We start from the raw sequence: 12799 nt of genomic DNA on the forward strand, positions 1-12799 counted from the left end.
CTCACTTGGCTTTCTCCCAAAATCAAAGAATAAGGCTTCTTTAATTTTTTTCCACTTGTAAAATTGCTTCAAATTAGTATTTGAAATTTTAAAAATATCCAGGACAGGACTGGAAATTAGTAAAATAGAAGGCTTTCTTTTAGACTGTTTTCATACAAATTTTTAATTGTCTTACTCTGCGAAGTAGGTGGCTTTGAAAAACCATTCCCTTTGGCTCGGTTTTCATTGTATTGAATGGCTATGAGCTTCACACCACCGTGCCCGAGCAGCTATTTGGTGGAGTCTACTGGACATCAGGGCCTGGAGTGTTAGAGCATATTCCTGTGGAAACCACCTAAGTCACTTGAATTTGGCTTTTAAAGAAAGTTATGTTTAAAAAAAGTTGTGGAAAACTAAGAACTATAAACTATCACTGAGAGCCAATTTTCTAGGATCAGTGAAAAGCACTTTTATACTCCAACATTAAGGAAAAAAAAGTATCTGAATATGTTCTTATTTCTATGACCTTCACAGAAAATATTGGAAGTGAAGTCTGTAGAATTACAGGTTTACATTTATTTTAATTTATTTGAAGGTTTGGGGAGTAATTCCTGTTATTAAAAATTGAAATAAAAAAATAGTTATTCACATTTCATTTGATAGATTCAAGTTCTTTTATAACCACCCCTCACACACTACCAGTAGTATTTTATACATTTGAAAACTGAATTTTATAAAGGGCATTTCTTTGTTCTTTAAGTTAGCAATGTAGTTAAAAGTATATATTGCTTCACATTTATTACATATTTTGCATTACATTTTACATTTACATTACATACCTCCATTAATGAACCACAAATATGCTGGCTGTTGTCCTTACAGTGATTCTGTTCTTGTCAGAAATGAGTTTTCTTCACACTGACTCATGTGTCTTGTGGCTTAGCCACCACTTTCCTTTGAAAAGCTATGGATTCTATCGAAGTGTTTATTGAAATTATATCCAGGCCTTAATTTTTCCTTTGTCTTATAGCCAGAAAATTACCAGTTTAAACTTCTGTTTCGGGCATTTTAAAGAAATCCAGGTAAATTATGTTTCCTCAGTAACCTAATTCACAGTTTAAGAAGCTCTTATACTATGAATTTCCCATTCTTTTTAACTAGAATGCCTATTGAACCCCATGGACAGAGGAGCCTGGCAGGCTATGGTCCTTAGGGTCGCAAGGAGTCGGACGCAACTGAAGCAACTTAGCACACACATACATCCATACTGTGCGGTTAAACCCTATTCTTTTTCCCAAAAAAATTCTGTATACTAAAAAGAGGTTAATTTACCTGTTTGCTTTTTCTCTTTTCCTCCAAACCTTTTACAAAAGAAAAATAGTCTTTCTTTGTAGATGCTCTTATAATATTATTGTGTTGGCTGTTCTTTGACACCCTTTCAAAGTCTGTACACTTGTCCTTGGTATCCAAAGGGATTTGGTTCCAGGACCTGTACAGATATCAAAATCCATAGATACTCAAGTCCCGTATATAAAATGCTGTAGTATTTGTATATAACCTATGCTGCTGCTGCTGCTAAGTCGCTTCAATCATGTCTGACTCCGTGCAGCCCATAGACAGCAGCCCACCAAGGCTCCCTCATCCCTGGGATTCTCCAGGCAAGAACATTGGAGTGGGTTGCCATTTCTTCTCCAATGCATGAAAGTGAAAAGTCAAAGTGAAGTCACTCAGTCGGTGAAAGTGAAGTCACTCATATAACCTATGCACGTCCTCCCAAATCTGCCATATATTTTCATCATCTTGTAATACCTAATGCAATGTAAATGCTCTGTAAATCATTGTAAGTGTAATGTAAATGCTGTGTAAGGTGTAAGTAGTCTCAGAGTATCGAAAATTCAGGTTTTGCTTTTTGGAAATTTATGGAATATTTTGTATGTGGATATTTTCCATCCATGGTTGATTGAGTCCATGGATCAGTACCCATCGATATGGAGGAGGACTGGCTCTACTGTATCTTTTCCTATAGCTAGGAGACCCTAAATCTAGCACGTGGATCACAAACTTAGTGATCTGTTCTATGATTCTCATAATGTCTGTTCATTACGATCCAGTCTCTGCACCTTGATATTAAGCTTGTTTTCTTTAATATCAGTAGATCTCATACTGATTTTACCTAGAAATCCATTGGATGCCCCCAAATAATACTTGAAGTTGTAGGAAAGGGAATAAATTATGCAACTTCAGTCAGTGCCTGATCAGCTAGCAGCCCCACCTCACTTCTTAAACTGCCATAATTACCTTTTAATGGCACCCCACTCCAGTACTCTTGCCTGGAAACTGCCATGGAGCGAGGAGCCTGGTAGGCTGCAGTCCATGGGGTCCCGAAGAGTTGGACACGACTGAGCGACTTCACTTTCACTTTTCCCTTTCATGCACTGGAGAAGGAAATGGCAACCCACTCCAGTGTTCTTGCCTGGAGAATCCCAGGGACGGGGGAGCCTGGTGGGCTGCCGTCTGGGGTCGCACAGAGTCGGACACGACTGAAGCGACTTAGCAGCAGCAGCTGTAGCACTGTTTTCAGAGAAGTATAAAGAGTAAAACATCTCTTTTGAGAAGACTGACTTGAAAACTGACTGTTCTTTCTGTGTTAGGCCAGAGAGAACAGAGGCAGGCCACACCACACCAGACCAGCCAGGAGTCACTTTCACCAGTGGACTTAGGAGAGTCTAAAAGTCTGTACTGCAGTGGTAGAGGTTAGTCCAGAGAGGCGGGATAGATCCAGGGGAGCTGCAGTGGAAACATTCACAGTCACTCATTTTGAATGTTCATGATATGTAAAGGTCAATGGAAAAGCAACAGCAAAATAGAAATTTTTAACTCTAGCATAACCTCAACTGTATAGAATTACATGGTTGGACCATAAAGAAGGCTGAGTGCCAACGGATTTTGAACTGTGGTGTTAGAGAAGGCTCTTGAGAGTCCCTTGGACTGCAAGGAGATCAAACCAGTCAATCCTAAAGAAATCAGTCCTGAACATTCATTGGAAGGAGTGATGCTGAAGTTGAAACTCCAATACTTTGGCTACCTGATGCAAATAACTGACTCGTTGGAAAAGACCCTGATGCTGGGAAAGATTGAAGGTGGGAGGAGATGGTTGGATGGCATCACCTAGTAGACGGACATGAGTTGGAGCAAACTCTAGGAGATGGTGAGGGACAGGGAAGCCTGGTGTGCTGCAGTCCATGGGGTCGCAAAGAGTCAGATGCAACTGAAAGACTGAACAACAACAACAATATAGAATTATGGATTGAAGAAAATACATACAGCTACATCAATGTGTAGGTGAATAGTGCCTTTGGTGGTGGGGTTATGTATGTTGTCTTCTGCTTGTTTTTCTTGAATTGATATTTTTTCATTGAGCATCTGTGACATCTTCATTAAAAAAAAATGTAACAGGAAAGGTTTGATTTTTTTTAAGCATTTTGGCAGAGTTTCTTAGGCTTCCCTTTCACAGTAAAGGGGTCAAGGACATGTTTGGAGTTTAGGGTACAGAGCTTGGGTGAACTCAACTTACAGGTTAGGGATGGCCTGTGTAGTGCAGGAGTAGTTGGGTTGCCAGAGGCAGATGATCACAGGTGGACAGCTGGAGAGGTGGTGCCTCTGGAATCCTGATGGGTCCCAGGCATCTTAGTTGATTTCCCGTCCAGACCCTCCAGATTCAAAAATCTCAGTCATCCTGTAACTCTGACTCATCTTCACTCCAAGCATCTGTTTTCTTCCCCATACTTGTTAGCTTGGTCTCGATTCTTTGTTCTCCTTTTCTTTCCCCTTGTACTGTGGTAGCGGTCTCCATGCTGTTGGCTTGCTTGCCCCCAAAAGAATTTTGAAAAGAAAAAGCCATCCTAATATTTTCGTACATTAAGTAACTTGCCAAGGTCATAAGCAAGTTGGTGGCACAGCTAGCATTTGAACCCTTGGTGTCTGGCTTTAGAAACTCTGTTCTCAGTCTGGAGGACAATGAGCACTCTTTAAATATCGGGAACTTTAAGTCATTGCTCTAAGTCATTATTTTTTCTCCTTAACTCTTGTTTCCAGTTCACCGTCTCCAAATAACATTACCAAAAATGAAATCATATGTTCATTGGAAAGTCTTTTATCATGCATGCCTGCAGGGAGAATTAAGAAAATAAGATAATATATCTATAAGTGGAAATTTTATTGTTTACTTTTGATCATGAAGAGGAATACGATCAAAGTAATATAAATGTTACAAATTTTCCTAACTTATTAAATGTGAAGTGAGTTTTTGTCAGAAATGCATCTGTCAGTAAAATGGATAGGGCAATGAATTGTTTTCTTCCTGGATTAGTTCATGTGTCAGTAAATGAATGGATCTTATTGGAAGAAAGAGAAAATGTACACTCTCGTTTCCTTCCCCATTTTTGCAGATCTAAGTGCTTGGCCACCTGTTCACATGAGTAGGTGCGACTGGAAACTATAACATCGGCATTCAGTTGTTAGGAATCATTTCAGATAATGTGCCAACAATTACAGAGTGATCAGTTCGTTTTGTTAAGAGGGAAGAAATGCAAGTCATCCACCTTATTACTCAGATGTTGTTAGTCATTTACTTTCTCAATTTCTGCACTAACAAGACATGATGAATGCCTGTTTATAAATTTAGCCATGAATGTTTCATTTAGAGGCATATCATTTATTATTGTATACACGAAAAAGATTGAGAAAATAAAAATACTATGTTATTCAAATGACTTCTGCAATATATTTTTTTTTAAAGGAGATACTTTTATTACTGCTGATTTAGCTATCATAATTGATGAAAATTTCCACCAGTGCTTATGGTCAAATCAGGCTGCCAAATCAGACTTAATTATCATTGAAAAAAATGAACTCACATTTCAATTCAAATGAATGTATTAATATACATTTTGAGAAATATTAATAAGAATCAATAAATTATGGGCTACATGTCATAGGATAGTTTGCTAAAACAGTCCAGAATAAAATGTGGAGCCAATAAAGTTAACTTACTAAGTATACAATAGAAATGCTATTTCTCATTACTTAATTACTAATGATGTGCTATAAAGTATAACTTTTTTTATGAAGTGAGGTATATGAAGTGAGGAATATGTTAAAATTAAAAATATTACTTTGATAATGCAGTTGGTTTCATCTATGTATCACTGTCTGGTGTTGGACTTTAGGAACAAGATAGATAAGACTCATATTTTATAAAAACATGGTCAAATTTATAACGTATTTAATGAAAGGAGTTATATATTGCTAAAAATGAAGTGCTTTGGCATTTATATCATAGTTTATTGTAATTTTATCTCTATTAAGAGGATGTAGATATTCAAGACTTTATAAGATGCAAATGATGCTTAATCATAACCAAAATAAATATTTTGACAGTACTTGATTAAATGGGTAGTAATTACCTTATTAAATAATAAACATTGTTTCTGAAAGACATCATGTAAAATTCATATCCACAGGTTTTATTCAGTGTATCTAACAAATTTCATAGGTCTGAGAAAATATTCAAACTGAATTTAAAAGAGCGGGCATCACATGTGCTTGGGGGCTTTAGTCCCCAGTGGTGACACCTCCTGGGGGTGCGTATCAGGAATAATTGAAAAGAATGGAGGGAAAAGCCATTTTCAACTTTTGACATTTCTGCTTTGCTCTCATAGGATACTTTCTAAAAAGTGATACATTATCACATATAAGAATTCAGGACGTGACTTGACTGTTGCCCCATTTTACATAATGTCTGAATTCTGAATATTTCAGCATAGACCCAAATACCAGGTTCTAGTTACCCTTTACTTGCATAATCAGGGAAAGAGGGCCCTTGCCTAGGTTCTTGGTGCTTTTATTAATCATTAAACAAGGCTTCACAAAGCAGTTCAAATTGGCCATTATTTTGGCACCCAGGAGAGCTTTACACCCTAGGCCAGTGCACTAAGTCAAGGCAGAGTGTGCCTTTATTTGGTCAAGAAGAAAGGGTATAGTTTTCACAGGAGGATTGGGGGTGGATAATCTGCATGGATAGGCTTCCCTGGTGGTTCAATAGTAAAGAATCCACCTGCCAATACAGGTGATGTGGGTTTGATCCCTGGGTTGGGAAGATCCCCTGGAGAAGGACATGGCAACCCACTCCAGTAATTTTGTCTGGGAAATCTCATGGACTGAGGAGCCTGGTGGGCTACAGTCCATGGCATTGCAGTGAGTCAGACATGACTGAGTGACTAAACGACAGTGACCTGCATGGACAGGCAGGTCTGTTCTCAGGGGAATTCTCTTTGGGAAAGAATAGATAGGGGATTTCAGGATCTGGAAGCTGAGTCCATGTGTCTGCATATCTCTGAAAGGCCCATGCATACCCCAGGTCTATGCAGATCATCATTTGAAGTCCAGGGGCTTCCCTGGTGGCTCAGATGGTAAAGAATCTGCCTGCAGTGCAGGAGAGACCCGAGTTGGATCCCTGGTTTGGGAAGATCCTGGAGAAAGGAATGGCTATCCACTCCAGTAGTCTTGCCTGGAGAATTCCATGGATAGAAGAGCTTAGCAGGCTACAGTCCATGAGATCGCAGAGTCAGACACAATTCAGAGACTAACACACACACACAAACATACACAAGACATCTCACAGTAGAGCACTGCAAACATTTCCTACCCTGTTCACGTAGCTCTCGGTCATCTTGCCCTTTGACTGATCTCTGTGGTTTTCAGTGATGTGCCTGTGTTAGGGGTGTGACGTCAGCATCACCTGTGGTAATTCTTCCTTTTTAAAAAAATACTATTGATTTATTTGACTGTATCCAGTCGTGGCTGGGGCACAGGCTCTTCATTGCGGCGTGCAGGAGCTGTAGTCGCAGTGCCCAGGCCTCTCGTTGTGGCATGTGGCATCCAGAGCACTTGGGCTCCGTAGTTAAACAGCGCCCCGCTTAGTTGCCCCGTGGCCTGTGGGATCTTAATTCCCCCACTAGGGATGGACCTCACATCCCCTGCATTGCATGGCCAATTCTCAACTCCTGAGCCACCAGGGAAGTCCCAGTCGTTTTTCAAATGAATCTTGACCATCTCCCTTTCAGTCCTCTTCTTTAGGGGTTGTGGCTGTGAGCCAAGTTGCCCCAGCTGACAACTGTTCCTTTAAATAAACCTCTGGACTCATCAGAGTTCTACATCTAAAATTGTGTCATTTTAATCTTATGAAATATTTAGTATTTTCTATATCCTATTAACCAGAAATAAAATTATAACCTTTCCAGAGGTTTTGGCTTGCAGTGTTAAGGTTTCTTTCAGACTGCTTGTCTGACTTTTCCGTATCCATCTTCCACCTGTTGGCTGCAGGTTTGTCACATCCAGTGGATATTCGGTTCTCTTACACACATCTCATTAGTGCTGTGGTTCTCAAAGTATGGTCCCTGGCCAGCAGGATCAGTGTCTTGTGGAGGTTTATTAGAAATCCTGTTTCTTGGCCCCCACCCTTGACCCAGTGAATCAGAAACTCCGGGGGAGGGTGGCCCAGTGATCTGATCTATGTTTTAACAAGCCCTTTCTGCTGATTCTGGACACACAGTGTTTGAGAATCCCTACCTTAGTTCCATCTACCTGGACTGCCACCTTCCTTTCTTGCTTGCCAGTATCTTTTAAGACTTTCCCTCTCCTGCAGAGTCGCCCTTTCTTCTGCGTCCGTCAGTACTTCATCACATCTCTTTTATAGCATAGACGACGAGAGCATCTGCATGCAGCACCTGCCTTGGGGATGAGTTGTTAAGTGCCAGTGAGTAAATGCATGTATGCATGAATGAAGGAGAAGAGCGCGTTAGGAGGAGTGGTGATCAATAAGGTCAGCTGCCTTGGCGAGATCATGGAGAATAATGAAGGGAAAAGCGATCGGATTTTGTAGGAAGGCAGGTGTTGGTGACCTTTGAAATGCTTGCTTCAGCAGAGTGATGGGCAGGAAGCCCAGACTGCTGGCAGTTAGGGACTTCCAGCATGATGAAGACTTGCATGTTACTAGAGTTGTTTATTGACTGTTTATCTGAACATGCAGTAGCAACAGAATTTCTTGGGAGAAATAACTAAGTGACCTTAGGCCAGTTACTGACCCTCACAGAACTTGTAGGCAGTAATAGTAATGTCTTGTGTTCTTAATCTTTTTAAAGGATTAAACAAGATCATTGTAACCTTAGAATGATGCCTGCCTGACATTTAGTTAGTACTTAAATGGTTATTTCCTTTATTCCGCCCCCCATACAATTATTTTTATTTGTTAATGTTGCTGATGATGTCCATCACCCTTGGCAAATTTGTGTGAGATATAAAATTGTTAGGGATACCCTCATTCCAGTCACTGGAGATATTGTGAATTGCATTTGGCCTGGAACTAACATACCTTTAGTTGAACTGCTGACAGCTTCTTTGAAATACATGTTATCTAGCTGAAAGAATACCCCCAAAAGGTAGTTGTCTTAGTTAAGGCTCTTAGATACAAATTACAAAATCCTACTTCCAGCAGACATAGGAAGAGAGAAAGGGAGAGAGATTTTGTTGGCTCATGTAACTGAAAAATATCTGTGTCTTCTGCAACTGTATCTTCTGGCTCAAACAGCATTGTCAGTCCTTAGTCTTTCTCCAGCCATTCTGCAGCCCACTTGTCCTCCACGTGACTCTCATTCCCAAGCATATTTGACAACTACCGATTTCAAGGAGGGAAAACTCCCCACAGTTCTAACTGAAACCCTGGATTCAATATCGCTTTTCAGACTTAGGTCACTTGCCCTTTCTTAAACTGGTTTTTGTGGCCAAGGAACTAGGAGGTGCTGGTTTTCCAGGCCTGGCTTCAGGAATATTCTATGAAATAAATGGTACTGAGTGTACAAGAAGAGGGGCTCCCTGAAGGGAAATGTGGTTTCTGTACCCAGAATGAAGGGGAAGCACAGCCGAGGAACAATTGATATCATCTCATTGTATAGAAAAGTGCTTTTCAAACTGTGCTTCTGAGAACTCTAGGGGTCCCACTGAGATGCTTAAACAGGAAGGGAAGAGATAGTAACTCATAATGGGAAGTTGTCAAATTCATGTCCATTCAAGCTTTACCAAGAGTAGCTTCACCTTCATATATTTTTATGTCCAATTTCTGGTAAAGATTTCATTTGGAAAAGGAATTTTGGCAAAACAATTGGTATAGGACTATCTTAACAGAGGGTTGGCCCATAGCTCATAAAGGTAGGGGACCATCTTTTCCCATTCCATCCTGCTGAACAAGTTCTTGCCCTGCTTTTCCTTCATTCCTGTTGGCTCAAATTTCTAACCTGCCTGAGTTCCAGTCTTGATTCCCCCACAATCAGACATAGGAAGAGCATAACCTTAGGCAGAGTCCAGTTCTCAGTTTACTGTTACTATGACAATTTTAAAAATCATTACTGAACCCTTTGCTGACCAAGGAGACATCCCCCTAAAGCTGTTGACAATTTGGTGACTCAGTACCATCCAGCAGTTATAAAGCAGAAAGTTTTGATTTCATTTAAGACATTTGAGCATAATCTTTGATGACGTGTTTATGCTGAAATTTGCAGTTGACATCAGCAAGCTGGGCAGTTTAATTTTTCCAGCCTTCCTCTATGGCTCATCTCCTTGATAATTGCTGCTTAAATCACACACTAGGAGCTTTTTCCTTATCAAATATTGACTTTTCAAACTGTTTGGCCGACCCTTTTATTTTTCATATCAGAACCCAAAATGTAAGCCAGGCACTTATTTGTGTAAATAAAATTATATTGGAACACAGACATGCCCATTTGTTTAAGTTTGCTTTTCTCTCTATAATAGCAGAGGTGAGTAGTTGTGAAACTGGAGGCAAGGCCCATAAACCTAAAATATTTACAGTCTAGTCCTTTACACAAAAACTTGTTGACCTCGACTGTCTAGTTACGTCACTTACAACAGAATTCCTACTCCTGGACATGTGGCATGCTAGACAATCAGTAACGTCCTTTTATTTTCTTAAAAAATATTTGTTCAGTTATTTATGCCTGCATGGTCTTAGTTGCAGCACATGGGTTTAATTGCCCCACGGCATGCGGGATCTTAGTTTCCTAAGACCACGGATGGCATCCACACCCCCTTGTCGGAAGACAGATACTTAACCACTGAATCACCAGGGAAGTCCCCAGTCATGTCCTTTGAATACTTTCACTCTCTGATGGCCTCATAAGCGTATCTAGGGATATACTTCTGCCTTATCTGTTCTACCTGTGTTTTTTCAATTCTTTGAACAGCCTCTCTTTGTACCCTCAACAGTTTAGTCCTCTTCATCCTCTAAAACTGCCAGCCCTTTTTAAAGAGTGGGAAGAGAGAGGGGTGAGACGTTACACCTGGCCCTAGAACACACACACCCCTACATATACTCAATGCGAAGATAACAAGGTGCCAGTCACATGGACAGAAATCAGGTTTGGTTGCACTTTATGCCCCCTCTACTCGACCCTCCCAATTTCATATTTGTTGTGGTCACAGCAGTGTATTTTGTGAAGAAGAATCTGATACGAGGAGTTTGATAAAGGGAAAGGGAAGAGGAACAGATTCCACCTAAGCTGGATGCTGGATTCTGTAAGGCAGAGCAGCCACTGCTCAGAAGATGAGTAGTTAAGCTGTACTTGAAGAAGAACAGGGATGATAATGCCTCTTTCCTGCCGTCTAAATGCCCTGTGGAGTGAGAGAAGACTTCAGTCCCTAGGCTTGTGAATCCCTTATCTTTCTAAAACGTTAAATTAATTTTTAAAGCTATTTATTCAAAGTTGACTTAACCACTAGAATAGGAAAGATCAGACAAATCAGCTGCAAGAAATGAAGTATGAGGAAACCCGAACTCTTTGACAAAGTATTCCTGGGAGTAAATGTGTTGAATGAAGCCAGCGGGTAAATGATAAGGGCCTTTACACTGTGGATGTAAGAAGGCAATTTATCAAGAGTACATGAACTCTCCAGTGACCACAAGTCAGGAGGAAACGAGAGTGGAGGAGGAGCCCTGAAAAAATACATTTGAAACACGAAAAATTGTGTGTGTGTGCGTGCACTTTTAAATACTTGTATTACTATGCAGAAATACCGGTGTATTAAAAGAGGAGCTGCTCAGTGTGTGCACCTATGGTAGCCTGCACTGCTCAGGGAGAAGGTTATTGGGAAGAGTGATTGAGGCATTCGACCAGACAGTGGTTAGAACTTGCAGAAACCTTGGGTGCTTGCCGGTAGAATTAGGTAGATTTGAGCCCGGCGGTTGTTGTCTGACGCCCACTTAGGTGAGCATCTTTCAGGCTCGCGTGTTTCTCCCTTTAAATCTCTAGAAGGTCATACCTGTATAATTCTGGCAGCTGATCCAGTGCTTTTGCCTTCTCTTGGGTTCAAAGGACCTCTCATTCATTATCGCAGCATCATCTTTGCAGCATTTCTTTGAGCCCTGTGGATGGGACAATGCTGTATCTTAATGGGTCAGTCTAGAGAAACTGAGTAAAAATGTCGTTTATCTGCAGTAGGGTTCTCAGTAACTCAGATAAGGGTGGGGATGAGAATGAATAGCCTTATCTGGCTTTCAGAGCTAGGGCAAAAATGTGATTTCTCAAATTTGAGGAGAAAAAGCCCTAATTATTGAAATATTAGTTCCACTGAACATATTTACTCTGAGAATGGTCATCCTCAGTTTTCTATGCTGAGATGATACAGCTGAAATACACACAAATTCTCATACTTTGATTTTAGTCATTTTTTCTATTTTCATCTCATACTAAACCCTTTATGACAGCTGTTAATAAAGTACCTATTTATGACCTGAATTTCTTTTTTTGTTTGTTTATTTTTTCTGAATAACTTAGAGAACACTAAACTAATGGGTAAACAGCAAGAGGGGAATTTTGGAGAACTGAGTCTTGGAATAATTCCTCTTAGCTAATTCAGCTTAAGGTAAATGACCAGCCCCCATCTGCCCCCCAGAGGTCAGCCTTCCTTATTCCCTCTGGATTAACCTCTTACCCCTATAAGTCCAAAGAACACCCTCCTCTTCCTCTTTAAGCCATCCAGGTATGTTAAGGGGTGAATCTCACTCAGAACAGTGATGCTGGTTGAACGTGCAGTTGGGGCTTGAGTTGGCAGCTGTGTATGTGTTCCTCCTTTTGGTGCAGGGACGGGCGACGCCATGGTGACTTGGGTTGAGTCGTAGTTCAATTAGCAAATTAATTGGGTTTTTAGTGCCAGCCACAGTCATTTAGAAGCCTCCGTGGTGGCTCTCTTCCTGCAAACCAAGTGTGTTTTGTGTCTGCTGTTGTCTGGACTTTATAAACACATGGAATGCAAAAACATAAACAAGTCGGGAGGAGGTGGGACGAGCGCTGTGCACATTACACCATCCTGTTTCGGTTATCATCCAGGTATAGAAATGGAGACCCAGCCCCCCATGACTTCCAGTAACTGGCTTCTCCTTTCTTTTATCTCCGCCCTCTCCTTTTTCTCTCTGCCTTCCCGCTGCCCCTGGACCTCCGGCGGGACCACCACAGCCTTGGATAAGCTCAGCACGCAGCACCTGTACCACCCCACCCAGGTGGAGATCGTGCAGTCCAACGTGGTGTTCGACATCAGCAGTCTGATGCTCTACGGCACGCAGGCGGTGCCCGTGCGGCTCAAGATCCTACTGGACCGTCTCTTCAGCGTCCTGAAGCAAGAGGAGGTGCTCCACATTCTGCATGGCCTGGGCTGGACGCTGCGCGACTATGTCCGGGGGTACATCCTTCAG

The 12799-nt window shown here is 41.1% G+C and overlaps 1 protein-coding gene across 23 annotated transcripts in view; it reads left to right on the forward strand.

Moving 5' to 3' along the window:
- BNC2 (basonuclin zinc finger protein 2) overlaps positions 1 to 12799 on the forward strand; it is a 486409-nt gene that overhangs the window by 328388 nt on the left and 145222 nt on the right. For all 23 annotated transcript variants that reach the window (XM_055577984.1, XM_055577992.1, XM_055577994.1 and 20 more), the window contains one exon: positions 12564 to 12799. In XM_055577984.1, coding sequence (XP_055433959.1) covers positions 12564 to 12799 — 236 coding nt within the window. The remainder of the gene's footprint in view (positions 1 to 12563) is intronic.

The sequence above is a fragment of the Bubalus kerabau genome, chromosome 4 (assembly GCF_029407905.1).
Source record: "Bubalus kerabau isolate K-KA32 ecotype Philippines breed swamp buffalo chromosome 4, PCC_UOA_SB_1v2, whole genome shotgun sequence".
NCBI classification, from domain to species: Eukaryota; Metazoa; Chordata; class Mammalia; order Artiodactyla; family Bovidae; genus Bubalus; species Bubalus kerabau.